Source organism: Lissotriton vulgaris, chromosome 6 (assembly GCF_964263255.1).
Source record: "Lissotriton vulgaris chromosome 6, aLisVul1.2, whole genome shotgun sequence".
Lineage (NCBI taxonomy): Eukaryota > Metazoa > Chordata > Amphibia > Caudata > Salamandridae > Lissotriton > Lissotriton vulgaris.
Window position 1 is genome coordinate 697,350,948 of NC_141694.1, and position 21,326 is coordinate 697,372,273.

At 47.5% G+C, this 21,326-nt stretch overlaps 1 protein-coding gene across 4 annotated transcripts in view; it reads right to left on the reverse strand.

The window, feature by feature from the left end:
- Positions 1-2,789: 2,789 nt before the first annotated feature.
- The window catches only part of CEP57L1 (centrosomal protein 57 like 1), a 139,877-nt gene continuing 121,340 nt past the window's right edge, over positions 2,790-21,326 (reverse strand). For all 4 annotated transcript variants that reach the window (XM_086926677.1, XM_086926674.1, XM_086926676.1 and 1 more), the window contains one exon: positions 2,790-3,227. In XM_086926677.1, coding sequence (XP_086782803.1) covers positions 2,997-3,227 — 231 coding nt within the window. In that variant the 3' untranslated portion in view covers positions 2,790-2,996. The remainder of the gene's footprint in view (positions 3,228-21,326) is intronic.

Sequence of the window (21,326 nt, forward strand, 5' to 3'; positions counted from 1 at the left end):
CGCATCATCATCCCAGTCGGGGACGGACTCGCACTGTGCTGCGAGAGGGTCTTCACACCCTTCCCAATCCTCCCCTTCCTGCACGAGCGGATGAGGATGTGGGGGGGATGAGGACGTGGGTGAATAAATAGGTGAAAGTCCCCCATTAGCGTTGGGATCAGTGCCGGAAGACATCCCTCCGACACCGTCCCGACGTCAGAAAAGTCTATGCCGGTGTCGGGCGCCGCTGGCATAGACGTCGTCTAGGTCAGTGGGGGCCGTACAGGGTCCACCGGCAAGAACGGGGAGCCCCGGCCAGAGCCATGGAGGCCTCTGGCGTCAACGTCGGGGCGGGCAACGTCGAGGAACGTGGAAAAGTGGGGCCCGCAGGTGATCTGACGGGACCGCACGGGCCGAAGATACGTGCCATTGCAGACACGAACTCTTGCAATTCGGCTGTAGTCGCCAATGGTGTGTAAGCCAACGGTAACTGCTCAGGCTCCATCGGAGCCACAGGGGCTGGGCCACATGCCCCCTCAGCCGCGACCGGCGACCTGGAACGACGTAGGGCCAACTCCCGGACCTCCAGCCACTTTTGGGACCGCTCCCCAAAAGTTTTTGGGGCCATGGCTCGGCAGAAGAGACACTCACAGTGCGGGTCAGTCAGCGACATTGTGCGCGGGCAGGCCTCGCAAAGCTTGAAACTGGGCATCCCTGTGCACCAGGAGTAAGTTTTACTTACAATTCAATCAAACAAACACTTAAGTCAACTAGTTGACGGCGTACCGCTCTGTCCAGATCAGCGCTTGCTGGCACGGAAAAAGAAAGAACGGACGTCAGCGCGCATGGGCGCCTCTAAGTAGCTCCAGTGACGTAATTTCAGCGAATACAACGCCAACGACACACGCGGAGCCGTACGACGGTGCCTATCGACGCGCTGGGGTACTGCTGACGAAAGCTTTCCGGATCCAGTCTGACGCCTGGGGATATTCTAAAGTCAGGAATCTATCACTAACGGGTCTCTTTCAGATGCTGGCAACTCTAGAGATACAGGGAGATCAGACACTGCCCAAGTACACTCAGTTGTTGTGCAACACCAGCCTCATGGTGGATAGAAGGGACATAGTGCAGCTATGGGGCAGCAGAAAGACCCAACTGTGGAACAATGGGCAGCCAACATTGACTGGTGTATGCTGGCAGAGAAATCAGTCAACAAAACCTGTGGTTGCCAAAGTAAATTTGAGAAAGTATGGGGCCCATGGCAAGAACACAGAGACCTTTCCCTATTTTTGTGAGAAAAGGAAGGCCTAGGAAAATACAATGTAAACCAACCCTGTAACAGTGAGGGGACTGGGCATTGGTCTGTGTATTCATCAAGGGGAGAGGAGTGGTGCGAAGTAGCTCCAAGACGCGTCACATTGTGTATTGTAATTTTTGTGAAATGTAAACGATCAAAAAATAAAATAAAAATGAATAAGACATGCCAGAAGTCTTTCGCAAATAACGGATATATAAGATCCTGCACAATCACCAAAATAAATCACGGTAGGGGAACACAAAGGTATGCAGCCATAAGATGGTGGCTAAACGAGGTAACTAGAGGCACTGGATGCTGTGCCGAAACAAAACTGATGTAATCAACAAGGTTGTAAGGAGGTACATGGTAATTAATTGAGGTAGTATTTTCACGTACACAGAGCTGAATATTTTGAGTTGGACCTGTATCAGATAAAAATAACAAGATCCTTATTATATAACAATAAGTCGAAACCATATGCTTAGCTTATGTTCTTAATTCGATTTATGCAGAAAGGCCTACTCTGTGATTGGTTCCCACCATATTTTTCTTTGCAAGCACAGTGAAGTCGAAGTGTTTCTTTCAATTAAATCTAAAGTAGGTAACAAGGAAACCTGAGGTAATAAACAAGCGTGATGCAACAAGTAAGAATCGTCTTGAGATTCTTACGGTTGTGCACTCACTGCAAGTAGCATAAACAAAAAAGGTACTTATGTACTTAAAAGGATATTAAAAAAAAAAAAAAGCACACGGTAAACCCAACAGCACATTTGAATACTGGACTGTTGGTCCTTATGGACCAATGCAAATTTATACAAGATCAAATACCTACCGATGAATCAACACATTGCCGAAAACAATATAATATCTATAAATCGATTAAAATAGGCACATCTTCATGGCAAAAATCATACTTCAGACAGTAAGCAGTGCCTAAAACAGAGTATTCAGATTTCCATGATCTCACAGGTGTTCCTAAAGAGCAATTATTTGCACAAACCAGGGCAAGACCCACAGCAAAGCTACCGTAATGTACAGCAAAGACAACTTAATCCACAGAAAATCTCCTTTTATGGATTCTTGATGAGCTACCAGGCAGTTAGCTCCAGGACAACAATCCACTCAACAAACAAACACCCTTCCATTTGAAGGGTTGCGTTACCAAGTCTTGTAAGCCGCCTACTGCAAAACAAAAGCCCTAGAGTGAACTTCAACACAGCCGAAAATATTTCACACATCTGTCAGATAGAATAACAGCCAGTAAATCCAGACAGACTAAAAAGAAGAATTAAAGAAGCTGCTTTAGCAACTGCTGCCATGGGGATAATGTTCTAAACACCGACCTCCTTGTACTCTGCAACAATACACTCATTAAGCATTGTCTGAAATGGGACTTATTTTTTGAACAAGGATTATCTTCTGTTTACTAAATGATTTAACGCGGTTCTTTTCAAATGCAGATTAGCTCAATTTGCAACAAAATAAAGTAAATACACAGATATACAGAAAAATCTCTTTAGCAATAAAATTTTTATTGAAAATAGTTTTTAAAAAATCGAAATTGTTCTTTGCAAATAAAAAAATATATAAAAGTGAAACAGATCTGAGGTACATTTAAATACCCTGATTTTAAATATAAAATGACAAATAAAGCAAGGACAATTCAAATAAAATTATATTTAAATAATAAAAGTGCATAGCAGATGCGGGTTTCAAACTCTTATTTCTCCCACATGACGTCCTCTTTCTTCAAGGTCATTTGCAGTTTTTTGACATTTTTCAACAGCTGGAGGGAGCTTGGACTTTCCACTGCAGATCTGCCTTTGCTGGGCGCTGCTCTTCCTCTTGGACTGACGAGCAGCTCCTTATTTCCACTTGGTCGCTCAGCTTTGTGTTTCAAGACAGTTGAGCTCTTCTTAGCTTTTTGAGCTCTCAGTTTTAATTTCTTGACCTAAAAGCAAGAACAGTAAAGAAGTTACTATAGACAGTACTATTCGCAGCTGACAGATGACAGCCACCTGCCCTCGCTACTTTATTTACTTTTCTGGCATGTGTAAAGCTCCGTAAGCTGGAATTCATCTACCTTTTCACATTGGTGAATATGAGCCCTTGCATATGACATGGATTTAGTAAGGGACACAAACTGAGGAAAACACCATGCTTAGCTCGGGTTGGGCAATAAAGTGATCTACGCAGCCAATACTGCAGTTTGAATATTGTCAATACTTACAAACAAGGATTCCACAACATACAGTTAATACTTCTCAATGCGTTGTAGCTCACATACCTAGCGGTAGGACACGGAACCATTCAATGGCCCTTTGATAAACTTATTCTCACATGCAGTCAAATATTGGCTAGAACAGGACATTAAACAACCTATGTCTATACTTTCCTAGATGCTAATTAATACTAGTATATAAAACAAGATGTACTAAGAGCACGGTAAATTAACATCTCAAATTCAGGACCATTTTATAAGAAGCTCATCAACCGGATTATCCTGCCATAGAAATTCAGTCATAGTAAATTCGAACAGGATGAAAACCATACTAGAACATTGGAATGTTGGGAGCTCCATTGAAAACAATGGAGTGCTCTGGGCTTATAATGGCTGGTATAAGCCTGGAGCTCCAACATTCCAATGTTTCTTTGTTCACAGCTCTGGCTGTGAACCAAGGCTTCAGGGAACCTGAGGGGATTTCAATCCCCTTGCGCTCCCTGAAGGCTTTGTTAGAACATTCTGCCCTCTAGCCTTCGGCTCGGGCCTTTAACGCTGGAGAGAGCCTTTAATAGCTGGTGTAGACTGCTACGGCAGGCTATATTAGAACAATGGAATGTTGGGAGCTCCATTGAAAACAATGGAGTGCTCTGGGCTTATAATGGCTCGTATAAGCCTGGAGCTCCAACATTCCAATGTTTCTTTGTTCACAGCTCTGTGTGTGAACAAAGGCTTCAGGGGGCCTGGGGGGATTTCAATCCCCTTGTGCTCCCTGAAGGCTTTGTTTTATTTGTTAGAACATTCTGCCATTTGGTAGCAGAATGTTTTAATAGCCTTATAGCCCTTCGTAGCTGGGCTATACCGGCTATTAAAGTCCCTCCTCCTTGACAAAGGCCCTCGCCTGGAGAGGGCTTTTAATAGTCAGTATAGCCCGCTACGGCGGGCTATAAGGCTATATTAGAACATTGGAATGTTGGGAGCTCCATTGTAGACAATGGAGTGCTCCCTGTTTTACAGGCCGGTAAAGGCCTGCAGAGCAACATTCCAATGTTTTACAAAGGCCTCTCGGAGCTCGAGGGGATTTAAATCCTGTCGAGCTTTGAGAAACCTTTGTTTTATTTGTTAGAACATTCTGCCCTCTAGTGGCAGAATGTTATAATAGCCTTTTAGCCCTTTGTAGCAGGGCTATACCGGCGCTAAAGTCCCGTCCCTTGTTAAAGACACTTGCCTTCGGCTCGGGCCTTTAACGCAGAAGAGGGCCTTGAATAGCCGGTAGAGCCTGCTACAAGGGGCTATAAGGCTATATTAAATTCAAAAGTCAAACTGGAAATTAAATAATAACTAAGCAGTGTAATACTAATATTGGCAACTTAGAAGGAAAAAGCCAAAAGAGTGCTCAGATGTTTGATAAAATCTCACCCATAACCACATCATTGCTGCTGTATATTCCCGTGCTATGCTGCAATCTTCAAAATCCCATTGTTTGTGACAAGGTCAACTCGTCAAACGCACAGCGCAGGTAACACCCATGACGAGTTGACCTTGTCACAAGCATCGAAGGGGTTAAGAGTAAACAAAGCCCAAACTACAAATCCCTAAAAACCAGCAAAAAAAGGTGAAAAAAGTGGATACCTTGGGATATAAAAAAAACAACAAAGTTACTAACAAAGCAGCCTTTCTTCTCCTTAATACTGGTTCTAAAAATCATCAGCTTTGGAACAGAGGAGCCATATGACAAAAGGTATGAAAGAATCCTGTTCACATCCTTCTAAGAACAAGTCTCAATGTCATATTGGTGGTAATGAACAGAGCTTCATCCTTTCTCTAGCTGGGCAGTCTAATGTAATGAATAAATTGGTTCCTTGCATGGTACAGTCAAATGTACTGGACTGTGTCTTTACCAACAAATGTAATACTCGCAAATGGTTTACAAATGAAAGTGTGTGTGCAGTCACCTACAACTGCTTGAGACAGTGAGATTGCATTACATTAAGTACACCAGGAGTATGGAGTAATAAAATATATGTATACTGCGTGATGGCACATGCTGTATGTGCCAATACTGCCCTCACTCACACAAATGTGAGACATGCTTCATCATTGGGCTGCTTACAATACACCCCGGCGTAGCCACGCAATAGGGTGGGGGAGACAATACAACACAAAAAGAAAAAGTAATTTTAGCACCCCTCCTTCATTGCCAGGTGGTTAACATGTTTCGGCCGTAAGTGTATGCCCCACGTGTAGGGTCACGCCAGCCTTCCTCAGGACTCTACCTAGCAAGTTGTATTCTACACGGCGGATGGAGGTGAGCATCGTCGGCGGAGCACCAGCCTTGGAGTAAGTGTGACTGTGGGGGGGGCTCTCCTTGCCCGCAGGCAGTTCTATTCCGAAATAGGGGTAAACTCTTATTACCACAACTTGCTAGAGGAAATTCCTCGACACGGAAGGAACTGGTTTTAAGGTACCCTCTTATCTCAATCGGAGGTAAGAGCACGAGCACACTGGGATAGGTAGAGTCCTGAGGAAGGCAAGCGTGACATGTTGACCACCTGGACGTAAAGGAGGGGTGCTAGGAGCAGATAGTATCTGCCAACAACCTCCATCCTTCACATTTTTTATCCTGGCCGGAAGGCCCAAGAGTTAAGTCTTAGGCAGAGCGATACTTCAGAGCTAGTTTTAACTCACACTACACTGCTGTTCCCAGTCACTGTAAAATTACTTTGTTTTCTTTTTGTGTTGTATTGTCTCCCCCCACCCCATTGCTCCACCCCGTGCACGGCTACACCAGGGTGTATTGTAAGCAGCCCAATGATGAAGCATGTCACACATTTGTGTGAGTGAGAGCAGCATTAGCACATACAGCACGTGCCATCACGCAATATAAATATATTTTATTACTCCCTACCCCTACTGGTGAACTAAGTATTGACAGGGTGTTCGGGGTAGGGGAGTCCGTACCCTCACCCCTTCTTTTGTGTGTACTATTGCTTTACATTAGACATATAGAAGTAACCTTGTTGCCATACGGAAGAACTGTTTCACAGATGAAAACATGACGCCCAAGTCCTTGTCCAGAGAAGGCGCTCTAAAACAGTGGGGTTGAAATGGGTCAACCCTTCCATGCCAGTGAACGAGTGATTTCATTGAGCTTAGACTTCATTTGGGCAACAGATCGTCTATTTCTGGACTATTGACGTAACATGTTAATGACATGGGGTTAACAATGATGTAAAAAAAATCTGACTAATTAACCCCATCATGTGTACTTAAAATCTCAGGCATGGGTATAACCGCTTTTACTTATGTTTTCACCTCACCATGAAATTGAATAATCATAATTTGCATATGTGAACACATAGTTTTACGGATTGATCACATGTGACTTCTGTTTCTTCCACATTCCGTGAATGTAAATGAATCAGTATAATGTGTACTTTATAATACCTTCATGCTTGATCACTGGAATTGATAAAAAAAATTACTACAATTTTTGTTATGATTTATTCACCTTTAGTTTACTGATGCATCGAAGGTCACCGTCTCAAACTGTTTACAAAAGAGAGCATTTGTGATAATTATTGTTAGTATTTGTGTTGGTGGTCCTACCAATATGCTACTATAAGGACCAAACACTAGAATATGTACAATGAACATGCCCAAGCACTGTCCATTGGCATTGGGCGACACCATTAGCACTTAAAAAACAAAGTGATCTGTTTCCTGGATGAGGATACGGAAGAATTGCATTCACAGTAGAAAGGAAGACAGTTCCACTTCAATATCAACTATACTTCAAAACTAACTGAGCCACAAAGTGTCTATGCTTCTTACACACCCTTTTCAAAAGCATAGTGGCAGGACCACAAACACAAATACAAGCAATAATTATCACACATGCTTTCCTTTTTATTTTGTGAACAAATACAAAAGATGGCTAGACTAAAGTTTAAAGAGACTTTCAAAGAGAGTGCAGCAAAACCACCTTTTCTGCAAGTTCACTCCAGATGGTTTACCTTTTTCTGGACTCTATTATTGCTGGCTGTAGGACTCTGTGCACTTTGTTACTGCTATACCATAGTAAAGCACTTGTGCTTCTCCCTATTTGGCTTATATAACCCTCCTAGAAGTCCATTGTATATGATGCCTAAATGAACCTATGCAAAAAGAACAACTGATGGACAGAATGCAGAAGCATGTTTCCAGGCCAGGGAGGACCTGGCCTGGCAGTTTGGGCTAGACTGTTCCCATTGGGCGCAGGGTCAAGACTGATTTGCATATGGTTGGGTCCAAACTGGAATGGCATGGTGAGCAATAAAAACGATGGATTTAGGCCCAGATCTCTGTACTGGGGTGAATGTATGACATTGTTCTGCATTCTGTCCATCAATTGTTCATTTTAAAGTGAACCTATGGCAAGTTATTGGGCATATGTTGTCTGATATATATACATCCAAATGCAGTTTTGAGGAAAATGATGCCTCAGCCTCACGAGTCAGGACTTGGAAGCAGAATCACTGCCAAATGAAAACTCACGCGTTGATTGCCACGTGAGAAGCAAGACCTCCAGTCGGGAGTCAGTAAAAACAGGACCTTTATTGCCGCAGGTATATCGCACGTATGGCACGGCATTACGCGTATGATTAAGACCCAGCTGGGTCGAAACGCGTAATGCCATGCCATACTTGTGATGTACCTGCTACAAGGAAGGATCTGTTTTTACTGACTACTGACTGGAGGGCTAGCTTCTCATGTGGCAATCAACAAGTGAGTTTCCTTTTGAGATATATCTCAAATGGAAACTCACTTGTCTACTTTTATATATTCATAGGTTTGCTGAAAAGTGTGCCTTTTAAGCACTCAGACCTGGGTGCCAATACGTAAAATAAATTTTAAAAAAATTAAAAAGGGGAGCACAACATATTGCTGTTAGTGAGCTCTCACAGTGAAGTAAAACCCAAAAACTGTTGCACTATATTGTCCTTGCTGGACTTTTCCCTAATAGGCCTATGTGGGATTGAAATCTTTATTTTCTACCTATGCTTAGGAAATGTCTAGAAAAATGCTTCAAAGATATTTACAGCTCAGTTTAACATTTGACTCCATGGTGAAATCATATTTGAGAACTTCAGCATTAAACAACAAGTTACTTTCCTTCTTCCACTTAAAGAGACGAAGGGCATCCTGGCAGAGGGTCCACAACCCCACTCTGCCCAGTTTGTTGCAATACCACATGATGGTGGTGTTGTCCATGAACACCTGCACTACTCTCCCTTTGACATAAGGAAGGAATGCCTTCAGTGCCAGACAAATCGCCTGCAGCTCCAGAAGGTTGATGTGGAGCCCGGACTCCACCGGAGACCAGAGGCTCTGATCTCTGCCTCACCCATGTAGCCGCCCCACCCCAGAAGTGATGCATCTGTCACCACTGTGAACTCTGGTTGGGGAAGGGAGAGGGATCTGCCATTGACCCAATACTGGTTTGTTAGCCACCACTGCAAAAGGTGTACAGTGCCCTTTGAAATCTGGATGCAATCAGAAAGATTCCCCTGATGCTGTGCCCACTGGAACTTCAGGTCCCACTGCATAGCCCGTATATGCCATCTGGCATGATCCACTAGCAGGATGCAGGAGACAATGAGACCCAGCAGCCTCATGGTCATTCTGACCGAAACCCGGGATAGAGACTGAAAGATCGGAATCATAGCCCGAATATCCCGGACTCCCTGTTCGGGAGGGTAAGCCCGAAACTGCCCTGTATCAAGAACTGCCCGATGAAAAGGAGCTTTTGAGAGGGAATCAGGTGTGACACCGGCACGTTGATAGTGAACCCCAGTGAATGCTGGAGGTCCGCCGTAGTCTGGAGGTGGGAGACAGACTGCCTGGGGTAAACTCGTCTTCAACAGCCAGTCGTTGAGATAGGGGAAGGCTGGAACCCCTGATCTGTGACCACCGCCATGAACTGCAAATGCTCGTGGCCCTCTGTGAACCATAGGTAACGCCGGTGGGCAGGCAGGACGGGGATGTGAAAATAGGCGTAGGAGAAGACTGGAACCCATGATCTGCGCAGATGAGCTGCGACCACCGCCATAAACTGCAAATGCGCGTGGCCCACAATGAACCGTAGGTAACGCCGGTAGGCAGGACGGGGATGTGAAAATAGGCGTCCTGTAAGTCCAATGCTACCATCCTGTCTCCAGGGTCGACAGGACCTGAGCCAATGTCAACATTTTTAACTTCTCCTTCCGAAGGAAGCAGTTGACATCCCTGAGGTCCAAGATAGGACGCAAGCCTTTGTCCTTCTTGGGTAACAGGAAGAAGTGGGAATAACAACCACGACGTACTTCTGGCACAGGGACTCGCTCAATAGCTCCCTTGGCCAAGAGAGCGTAACTTCCTGAGGGAGAAGAGCCAAATGATCCTCCGACATGCGATTGAGCGTGGGTGGCATGGAGGAAGGAGTAGTCTTGAAGGGGAGGGTGTAGCCCCTTCGGGCTATCTGCAAAACCCACCCGTCAGACGTGATGTGCCAGTGAGTGAGGTGCTGGCGAATTCTGTCACCCACTGGCAGCTGGCGGTCCTGAAAATTTGGACTAGGAAGGTTTGGAGGCTACTGCAGAGGGGGCGCTGGTGGACTGGCCCGCCCGCTGGCCCCCAGAGCCACGACAGTGTCCCAAGTCCCCGGCAGCCCAGAGGCTGGGCAGCTTGCGCAGACCAGTGGCTCTTGGTGGAATGTGGTGGGACACCACTTCCGTAGCCACGAAAGGGGCAAAAAGCAGACTGTGCGGAGCAAGAGGTGGTAGCGAGGCACAAGGATCTGGCCATAGCCCTAGAATCCTTAAAGCGCTCGAGCGTGTTGTCCCCTTTGTCACCAAACAATCGAAGGCCATCAAAAGGCATGTCCAAAAGATTTGATTGGACATCGCCCGAAAAGCCAGTGGCTGACATTGAAATCGTCCTGCCTAGCGAGTCAGCGGTGTCCAGCCCACATCGTATGATGAACTTCGCGGCATCTCTATCATCAGTAACTGCACAGGAGAGAATGACATGGGCCTCCTACGGGCACTGTGGCAGCACCTGCGCGACCGTGTCCCACACAGAGTGGGTGTAACGGCCCAAGAGCCAAGCAGTGTTAAACGACTGAAGTCCTAAGCTGTCGGAGGAAAACTTCTTCCCAAAATGATCCAGCTCTTGGATTCCCTACCTGGGGGAGCAGTAGGGAACACACCTTTGGACAACGAGGCTTGGACCACCAAGCTCTCAGGGGTAGGGTGTTGGGAGAGGAAAGTAAGGTCACTCGGGGCGGGCGGTGGCGTCGGGCAATCATACTATCAACAAGAGCCCCTTCTCTGGGCTTGGAACAGGTGCCCAGAAGGATGTCTGTGAGGGCCTCATTGAACGGCAGCAGGGGCTCCGAAGAGGCTGCTGCTGATTTAAGCACCTCAGTCAGGCGGTTAGGCCTGACCGCCTCCGTAGGTAGCTCAAGACGCAAGGCCTCAGCCCCCCTACGCAACACCACAGCATAGGAGGCGCCCTCCTCCATAGCCACAGTAGGGGGTGAAAGCATGCCAAGGTCTGGAAATGATATAGACCACTGGCCTCACCCAGTTCCTCTCTCCAGTCTGGCTCTTCCAACCGGTCTGCTAGAGGGTCAATAGACCACTCCCAATTCCCCCCCCCCCCTCTTTTCTGGTTGCCACTCATGGTGATAAGCAAACCCAGGAAAGAGCAGAGGTACAAAAGTACCGGTCGGCACCGGTACTGGCATCAGTCTGGCTCCGTGTCCATGTTGAGGCGGAGGCCGGGGTCGATGCCGGCTGGGGAGACAACCGGTGTCGGAAGGGGTGGAGGTGTTGCCAATGGATTCAATGGAGGAGGTGTCGTAAGGTCAACCAGCGCAGATCCGGATCCAGGCCTGGATCCTTGCAGCGCCGGACCCGAAGTCGCCGGCCTCGAAGGCCTAGAACCCCCCAGCCGAGTCCTCGGGGCCCAACGGCGTGCCGACTTGGTAAAAGCTACAAATCGGGACAGGGTCACCCCGGGTCCCAGGAAGGGAGGGAAGCTCGGAGCCGACCTAACAGGCTCCACAGGTGGAGCCGGATGACTACCTTCCACATCCAGCGTTGTGTCAGCTGACAGATGGGGAGAAGGCGAAGAGTGTTGGTGCTTCTTCGCCTTCTTCATAGGAGTGATGATGGTCGCTCCCCAACCGATCCCAAGACCTCCTTCTTGACAGGCATGGGGCTGACTGCCGGGCCTCAAGAAGCTTTAGAAACCGCTCCCGCAAAGACTTTGGGTTTGTGGTCGCACTCCAAGCACCACAGGAGTCATAAGGTTTGAAGCTGGTCCGTCGATTTGACATCCCTTGCACCAGGAGTCGAACAATTCGAAAAAAGAAAATGACAAAAATGCGAAAAAACTCTTGTCAAATAAGACTAAGGGTACCACGGTCTCCGGATCTGCGCTGGCTGGCGCGGAAAAAGAAAGAACCGATGTCAGCGTGCAGGACTGTCGTCTAAATAGATAATGCAACGTCATTCCGGCGATCACGACGCCAACAACGAGTCGACCGATGCAACTTACCGACACGCAGCCTTACTGCTGAAGAAAAATTCTCCGGATCCAATCTGACACCCGGGGGTAATTCTAAGGTAAGGAATCCATAAGGAATATGCTACTTACCAGTATGCATCTGTTCTTGGCGTGTAGGGCTGCTGGCATTCATATCTGTGCATAGATCGCCGCCTAGTGTTGGGTCCGGATGATTGCACATTGTTGTCCTGGAAGAGTCTTCGAAGTATCACGCGATAGGTGGCTCCTCCCCTGGACTACAGTGCGCATGGGCTTCCTCTCCATCCTCAGATTGTTTTTCCCCATTGTGGCAGAGATGGAGTGTAATACTGAAAGGGATGACCATGCCTGAAAATGATTCTGAGTGCTACAGCTGTGACAGGCACCGGGGAGGAGGGTGGGCGATATGAATGTCAGCAGCCCTACACGCCAAGAACAGATGCATACTGGTAAGTAGCATATTCCGTTCGAGGCATGTGGGCTGCTGAATTCATATCTGTCATAGAATAAATAGCAGTTACCTCCTTAGCGGCGGTTGCCCGTGCCAGCTGGAGCAGTCTGAAAGAGTTCTGAGAACAGCCTGTCCTACAGCAGCTTGCTGTTTGGAGTGTACATCTACGCAGTAGTGTTTGGTAAATGTATGTATGGTGGTCCATGTGGCTGCTCTACATATATCCTCTAAAGGAATGTTACCCAGGAAAGCCATGGATGCCCCTAACTTGCGTGTGGAATGCGCTTTTGGGGGAACTGTTAAAGTGCGTTTAGCCTTTTGATAACAGATTTGTATGCATTTAACAATCCATCTGGCTATACCTGATTTGGAAACAGGGTTGCCTTTGTGTTGTGGAGAGAAGGCAACAAACAGTTGTTTAGTCTTTCTAAAGTCTTTTGTCCTGTCGATGTAGTACAGGAGAGCTCTTTTAACATCTAAGGTGTGCAGTGCTCTGTCTGCCACTGAATCTGGGTTTGGAAAGAAAACTGGCAGTTCTATGTTTTGATTAATGTGGAACTGCAAGATCACCTTTGGCATGAACTTGGGGTTGGTGCGCAGCACAACCCTATTAGCATGAATTTGTAGGTAGGGCTCTTGAATTGTCAGGGCTTGAAGCTCACTGACTCTTCGTAGCGATGTGATGGCTATCAGAAAAGCCACTTTCCATGTAAGAAACTGTATCTCACAAGAATGAAGAGGCTCAAAGGGGGGCCCCATGAGTCTGGTGAGAACGATGTTTAGATTCCAGACAGGCGAAGGAGGGTGTCTGGGAGGGATTACTCTTTTAAGGCCTTCCAAGAAGGCTTTAATGGCAGGCACCCTGAAGAGGGAAAGGTGCTGCCTGTTTTGAAGATAAGCGGCCATGGCAGCCAAATGTATCCTAATGGAACTATACGCTAGATTGCATTGATATAGATGCAGCAAGTAACATATGATGTTTTGCGTGGACGCATCTAGCGGATTAATGTCATTGTTGGAACAGTATATGACAAAACGTTTCCATTTGGCAGCATAGCACGCCCTAGTTTTAGGTCGCCTTGCCTCTTTGATGATGTTCATACACTCGGGGGGCAAGTTGAGGTAGCCAAACTATGACCTCAGAAGCCAAATCGCTAGGCTCAACTGTTGCGGATCTGGGTGCTGAATGTCTCCATGGCTTTGAGTGAGGAGGCTGGGAGTGAGGCGCAGCCGTTGGTGAGGCACCACCGAAAGTTCCAGGAACGTGGTGTACCAAGCTTGCCGTGCCCACGTTGGAGCAACCAGGATGAGCGTCATGGAGTGCTTCCGCAGTTTGCGCGCCACCAGCGGTATGAGTGGGGCTGGGGGAAAAGCGTACGCAAATCTGCCTGACCAGTTCATCCATATCGCATTGCCCTGAGACTGCGGGTGTGGGAACCTGGCGGCGAAGCTTTGGCATTTTGCGTTCTCTTTTGTGGCGAAGAGGTCGATCTCTGGATGACCCCACTGCTGGAAGTATGGTTGGAGCACCGAGGGGTGAATCTCCCACTCGTGCATCTGATGACTGTGCCTGCTGAGCAGGTCCGCCATCTGGTTGTCTACGCCCGGGAGATGTTCCGCCATGAGGATGATGTTCCTCTGAATGGCCCACTTCCACATGCTCTGGGCTAGGTGAGATAGCTGCGGGGAGTGTGTGCCTCCCTGTTTCTGGATGTAATACATGGCAGTCATGTTGTCCGTCCGGATCAACACGACCTTGTTGCACAAGTGCAACTTGAACGCTTTTAGTGCCATGAAGATCGCCATCAGCTCCAAAAGATTGATATGCATCTTTTGTTGCTGTGCCGTCCATAGTCCCTGCACAGTGTAATGGAGAACATGCGCTCCCCAACCCTGGAGAGATGTGTCCGTCGTTAGCACTATCTGTGGGACAGGCTCTTGGAACGGTCGTCCCTTGCAAAGGTTTTGTGGATACCACCAATGCACAGAGTTGTATGCACGACCGGTCACCAACACTAGGTCTTTTAGATGCCCATGGGCCTGGTTCCACTGTCGTGCTAAGCATTCTTGAAGGGGACGCATGAGCAGCCTCGCGTGCGGGACTATGAATATGAACGAGGCCATCATACCGATCAGCTGCATGAACACTTGCGCTGTGAGTGATTGTTGAGGCCTGAACCTCCGAAGGAGCAGCTGCATGCTGTTGACTCTGGCAGAATTTGGCTGCGCTGTTGCTGTCAGAGTCTTCAACGTTGCCCCTAGGTACTGTTGCACATGGGCGGGCTGCAGGTGCGACTTTGCGTAGTTGAGTGAGAACCCTAGACTGTGAAGGAGGTGAATTGTGCGTGACATGTGGCTGGCACACTGCTGGGCTGACTTTGCTTGAACAAGCCAGTCGTCCAGGTAGGGATAGACATGAATGTGTTGTCTGCGAAGGTGCGCAGCCACAGTCGCTAAGCACTTGGTGAACACTCTGGGGGCAGTGGTGACCCCAAAAGGCAGGACCTTGAATTGGTAATGCAGATTGTTGATGGTGAACCCGAGATATTTCTTGTGACTTGGGTGAATGGGAATGTGGAAATATGCATCCTTGAGGTCCAGGGTCGCTAGGAAGTCGCCCTGACTGAGCAACGGCAGGACCTGCTGTAAGGTTAACATATGAAAGTGTTCTGAAAGTATGTATTGGTTGAGGGGTCTGAGGTCTAGAATGGGCCGCAGGAAACCGTCCTTTTTTGGGATTAAGAAGTACAGAGAGTACACTCCTGTACCTCGTTCTTCTGCAGGCACAAGCTCTATTGCCCCTTTTTGCAGCATGGAGAGTACTTCTTGCTGCAATAAGTGCATGTGCTCTGCGGACATAGGACGGTGCCTTGGGGGTAGGTGGGGGGCGGGGGGGTGGAGGTTAGTTCCAGACAATAGCCGTATTGGATAAGTTGTCTGACCCACCTGTCAGTGGTAATGCCTTCCCAGACTGGCAGGAACTGCTGGAGTCTTCCCCCGACAGGTGTTAGATGGTCGGGGGGCAGTGACAAGGCATCACTGTTTGTTGGGAGCGGAGGATCTGGCATTGTTATTGCCCCGACCTCTGCCCTTGGCGCTGTTTCCACGGTATCCACCCCTGGTATTCTTTGTGTAGGTGGATTGCGTGTTCCCTTTGCTGTACTGGGCTTGCTGTAAAGCCTGTCCTCTAGAGGCTCCCCTATTACCGGAGCGATGAAAGGAACTGCCCCGAAACTGCTGTGACTGCAGAGCTCCCATGGATTTCGCTGTCTTAGTGTCCTTTTTAATTTTTTCGAGGGTTGTATCTACCTCGGGACCAAAAAGGAAGTCTGGGTTAACCGGCTGGTTGAGCAAATTTGTCTGAATCTCGGGTTTAAACCCAGAGATGCGGAGCCATGCGTGACGTCTTAACATTACACTAGTGTTAATGGCCCTAGCTGCCGTGTCTGCCGCATCCAGTGCGCATTTGATGGATGCATTAGAAATTAACTTTCCCTCCTGTATGATCATTTCTGCTCCCTCTTTGTAAACATCAGGCAGGTGTTGCAACAACTGTTCTAGTGTGTCGTAGTGAGCCCTATCGTATCTAGCCAATAGGGCCTGTGTATTTGAAATCCTCCAAATATTAGCAGCCTGTGCTGCCAATCACTTTCCTGACGCCTCCAAGATCTTTGATTCTTTGTCTGGAGGAGGAGCGCCACCACTTGTTTGCGAGTTTGCCCTCTTACGAGCATTGGCCACTACGAGGGAGTCCAATGGGAGCTGGCCTTTGATATAGGTGGGGTCCACTGGAGCAGGCCTATATTTTTTTTCAATCCTTGGGTTGATAACCCTTGCTTTCGTGGGCTCTTTGAAAATGTCCGCAGCATGCTTGAGGACCCCCTTTAGCATAGGCAAAGTCTTAGTCGATCTTTCAGAGGTGGAGAAAGTATCAAATAAGAAATCTTCTTCCACAAGTTCTGCGCGCATTTCCACGTCATGGTTGAGGGCAGCCCTTTCAATCAAAGCATTAAACGCCGCCGTGTCTTCAGTAGGCGAAGTTTTGACGTTGTAGGACTGAGCGTCCGGTGCAGCTTGTGGATCATCAGGATCTACAGTTTGATCTACAACATCAGACCATTGCCGAGGTTCCTCCTGATCAGTGTCAGCGTGATAAGTGAAGGCCTCCTGACCATATTCATCACCAATGTCCTCCTCGCTTTGTGCTGGAGAATATGCCATCTGCTGTGAATAGCTGTCAACGTGTTCATAGAGAACTTGTGAGGTGGCCGAGTCCTTCTTCCATTTAAGAGGGATTTTATAAGCCTTCAAGGGATGTTTAGGTACAATCTTCCTTTTATGGATGGTGAGCCTGCCAGATTCCGAGTCGATGAAGAGTTTCGACTGGTTGTCGTACGAGGGTTCTAGGAACACAACCCCTTCAGGGGTGGGCTTTAAAGGCGCGGACAACGTTTTGGATGGGTCTGTGCCTTTGTGGTGTTCGACATGCTTGGCTCGAGCCGTTGGTAGCAGACCGAATTTAATTGGAGGGTGGCCGACCTTTTTGGAGCTTGCCGTAGTGGTCGATCCGATCTGCTTCGGCGACTCAGTAGCATGTTTGCTTGATTGCGTCGACTCGATCTCCCGGTGCGTAGCATGCACGGCCTTGGGCGTCGATGCCACTTGCTGTTTCGGGTCGGCTTTGGTCTTCGACTCGAGTTGTTTGCTTAGTAGCGGTTTGAGCGCTGAAATCTTCGGCTCAACAGCCTTCTTGGTCTGGAGGCCTTTGGTCTTGTCGCCATGTTTGGGCGCCGACGTCGACGCCGACTGCGTCGAGGTTACGTGCTTGACGGTAGAGCTTGGCTTCGACGCCCCAGTCTTCGAGGCGACTGCCCTTTTCGACGCCGAAGGGTCGCCGATAGTCTTTGACTTGACTGGCGTCAACGTCGATCCGACGACCACTTTAAGTAGTTTCGGTTTCGATTTTGGCTCTGTAGGTTTCGGTTTTGATTTTGAAAGATCGACCGATGGCTCCTTCGAAGTATTCTTAGCCTGGCTTGGACGCGGGGCTATAGAATGTGGATGAAGATCTTGGCTAAGGCCTTTCGGCGATGCTTCGACCTGAGCCGTAGGGAGCGTATTGTCAGTAGTAGGCCCCGCTACTGCGGTTGGGCCTGGCTCATCACTGGAGTCGTCATCGACGGCCCCGATGGCCTCATAGTCGTCCCCTACCTCGACGACGTCTTCTTCGTGGACGTATTCTTCATCTTGCTCGTCCACCTCGAAGTTGGAGTCATGCTCCGACGCTGGGTCCGATTGCTCGTCAGGATCTTCTTCTTCTTAGTCGGCGCCTTCTTCATCACCGGCCTCGAAGATGTTGACCGGCTCGGGCACCGACTTCTGCGCTGACTGTCTTGCTGCGCGTCGAACTCGAAGCGTCTTCTTGGAGCGGAACTTCGAGCAGGCCATACAGCTGGCCTCGTAGTGCTCTGGGGATAAACATTTATTGCACACTGGGTGCACATCAATGTGGGGGTATTTTGAATTGCAGACGGGGCATCGTTTGAACGGGCTCCGATCCATCGTCGTCGTAGTTTGGGCCTTTGGTGTCGAAAGTGAAAAACCACTTTCGACGTCCGGTTCGAAGAACTGGAGAAGAAATAGGCACCAAACGAGACAATACCGACGCCCCGAAGGCCTTTTGGCCTTAGTAAAGAGTTAATACAAAGTTTCCGAACTGGAGTCGAGAAAGTACATCCGAACCCAATGGCGGAAAAAAACAATCTGAGGATGGAGAGGATGCCCATGCACACTGTAGTCCAGGGGAGGAGCCACCTATCTTGTGATACTTCGAAGACTCTTCCAGGACAACAATGTGCAATCATACGGACCCAACACTAGGCGGCGATCTATGCACAGATATGAATTCAGCAGCCCACATGCCTCGAACCTAATAGTTTCTTTCAGATATGGCAGGCACAACGTGTGGGGCCAGAATGCATGTATCAGCCCTCGGGAGCTTGCAACAGGACAAGGGAAGGGTCCAAATGAAGCACACCAGATGGAAAGGATAAAACAAACTGTGGGGAACAAAGGTAAGGGGAGATGTGGAAGTGTCAAAATTTAGCAGTGGCCCTGCCAGAGACTTCACAAACTTAATTCACCATTAGCATATGGGCCTACTGCCAAGTCAGGACAGGAAGTCGCGAATGGAGAAGCAAGATGAGAACGAAAAGAGAAAGGGAAATACCCACATGTTGCATAACGACGATCTGAGAAGGACGAAAAAAATGGCACACTAACTAAGGAAAATGCAACCAAGTACAATTATTTATGAAGAACATATGACATGGATTTTAGTAGTAAATGGAATAGGAAAACCCAGCACATCATTATGGTCATCTCAAAGCAGGGGGTCTAAGAAAGGGTGAGAGTCCAAAGCATAAATGAGACACCCTGGCAGGGGAGGTCAGAGTGTGGGTAAAGCCCTAGACAACCACTGGTTCTGCACCCAGGACAATCAATGGCTATTTAAGGATCTGAAAAAGAAAAATAACTTCAATAATGGTTTTCAAAAAATTACTTAAAAAGAAGCCAATTGTTGATGACTTATTGTACATGGAATTGGTGTATAAACATTTTCTCATGGATTTTCCTAAGGCTTGCTGCTCAACTATGCTCTGCACATGTTGAGTGAGTGCAGACTCACTCAAAATACGCCAGGGAGTGGAGCTTAAATATATGCACAACTTGGAATATTGTAGTGGGGAAAACAAGCATGACATAAATAGAGAAAATTATCATCCTGGTAATTCTGTTATATAACCAAGTAGAGAGCAGAAATGGACTATCAATAGGGTTAGTGATGCCTTCTCCTCCAGGAGTGCACAAAAAGAAGGCGAGTTCTGACCGAAGAAATAGTGAGTAGGGGACTGCTGCCAACAAGTCAGCTTACAGACTAGAAGTAACTGTGTATTTGTGACAGTATCTGTAACCTACCTCCCGTCTCTCTGATCTTTAACCCATGGGCAGATTCCACATAAAAGAATAGGAAATAGAAAGTAGGACAAAGGCAGCATTTAAAAGTGTATGGTTAGTGGAAGGCGATATGGTTTGAGACAAAGCTAAGGTGTAGATTCTACCTACAGAGGAATAGCACTGGCAGTAATTCACAAGTGATGAATTGCCACTGATACCTAGCAGACAGTTAACAAGCATTTGCCAATGCAATAGGTCTCGCATTAGGAAAGTTTGAGCTATTGGTCTTGAAAATGACAATTTTTTTTATTTATGTGTTGGTTTTGAAAATAGCTAAATTAATAGCTTTGTCATTTACAATGCCAATAGTTATAACTTTAGCAAATGTGACACCTATAACCTGGGGTTGCGCTGAGCGATGCTGTGGTGGTGCTGTGGTGGTGCTGAGGTGGTGCTGAGGTGGTGCTGAGGTGGTGCTGAGGTGGTGCTGAGGTGGCGCCGAGTGATGCTGGGGTGGCGCCGAGTGATGCTGGGGTGGCGCCGAGTGATGCTGGGGTGGCGCCGAGTGATGCTGGGGTGGCGCCGAGTGATGCTGGGGTGGCGCCGAGTGATGCTGGGGTGGCGCCGAGTGATGATGTGGTGATGTAGAGGGCAGAAAGGCACAAAAACCGAGTCTAACAGAGGGCAGAAGGGCAGAAAAACAAGGGAAAAACGAGTCTAACAGAGGGCAGAAGGGCACAACAAGCAAGGCACTTTTTTATAGCATTAGAAAGCATCTATGTAGCTTCTTAGTGGGCATGCTGAAACCATCGGCAGACCGGAATTTTTTAAGCAGTGGAGTAACAAAGGCCCCGCAGTCCCAGTGGTGTGAGGGCCCAAAGCTTCGAGAAGCCACCTTAGCACAATACTCTGGCTGTAGAGCTTCTGATTGAGTCCAGAGTGGGCCCCTTCACGTACCTTGCAAGGGGGGGGGGGCTCAAGCTTTATTGCACCAGAGTGTTTATGTTGGCCGAACAGTTTACCAAGTGTGAAAGGCAAAGGGTAAAAAAGGATGTCCATGACTTTAATAAATGTGAATAGAAAGGAGAAAGAACTTTAAAAGCTAATCTTACAAGAATATGCAGTTTAAAAAAAACTGCTGCCACAGAGCCCTACCTGGCCTTAGTTTAAAACTACTGGGAAAGAGAACTGTTGACCAGATTTGGCTTGGGTAGCATAAGACTCTTTATTGACCTGCCCTTGTGATGAACTTCTGTTATGACCTTGATCCACTTTGCTTTCTTTTGTAAATGTTATCAATTTCTTAAGCAACACTATGTATTACCAGTACTTAAAGTACACATATTCTATAATTGCTAACCTGCTTTTTACTTTAATTGGATATTGGGTAATCCCACTGTCTGCTATTTTGTGTGGAGCTTTTTAAAATGATTCCAAGGCAATTACATTTTTCGCAACTCTTTGGACCTGGTGGCTTCCTGAATGGCTATAGCTCAGTCATCTCACATGAGAATTGCTCGATGAGGGGGGGCTAACAAAAACTATTTTATAATAGCACAGATTCCTGAGAGAATAATTAACAGAAGGTGATATTGCCAACTAATTGGTATTCACTTATTCAAGCTCAGGAGGAACGGGAGATGCACTAGACTTGGTAGTGACACATTCCTATATCAGGTACATTAACCCAGTAAACTCAATATTTTCAGGCAAGTGTGTGCGCAGCCTCAGACAAACATTTGTACCATTCTCCCGATGAGCAGACTGCACAACATACTTTTGATCAATAGGCAGGCGATTCTTTCTGTAAATGGAATTACAAATATTTCATGAGCTCTTTGCCAATTAAT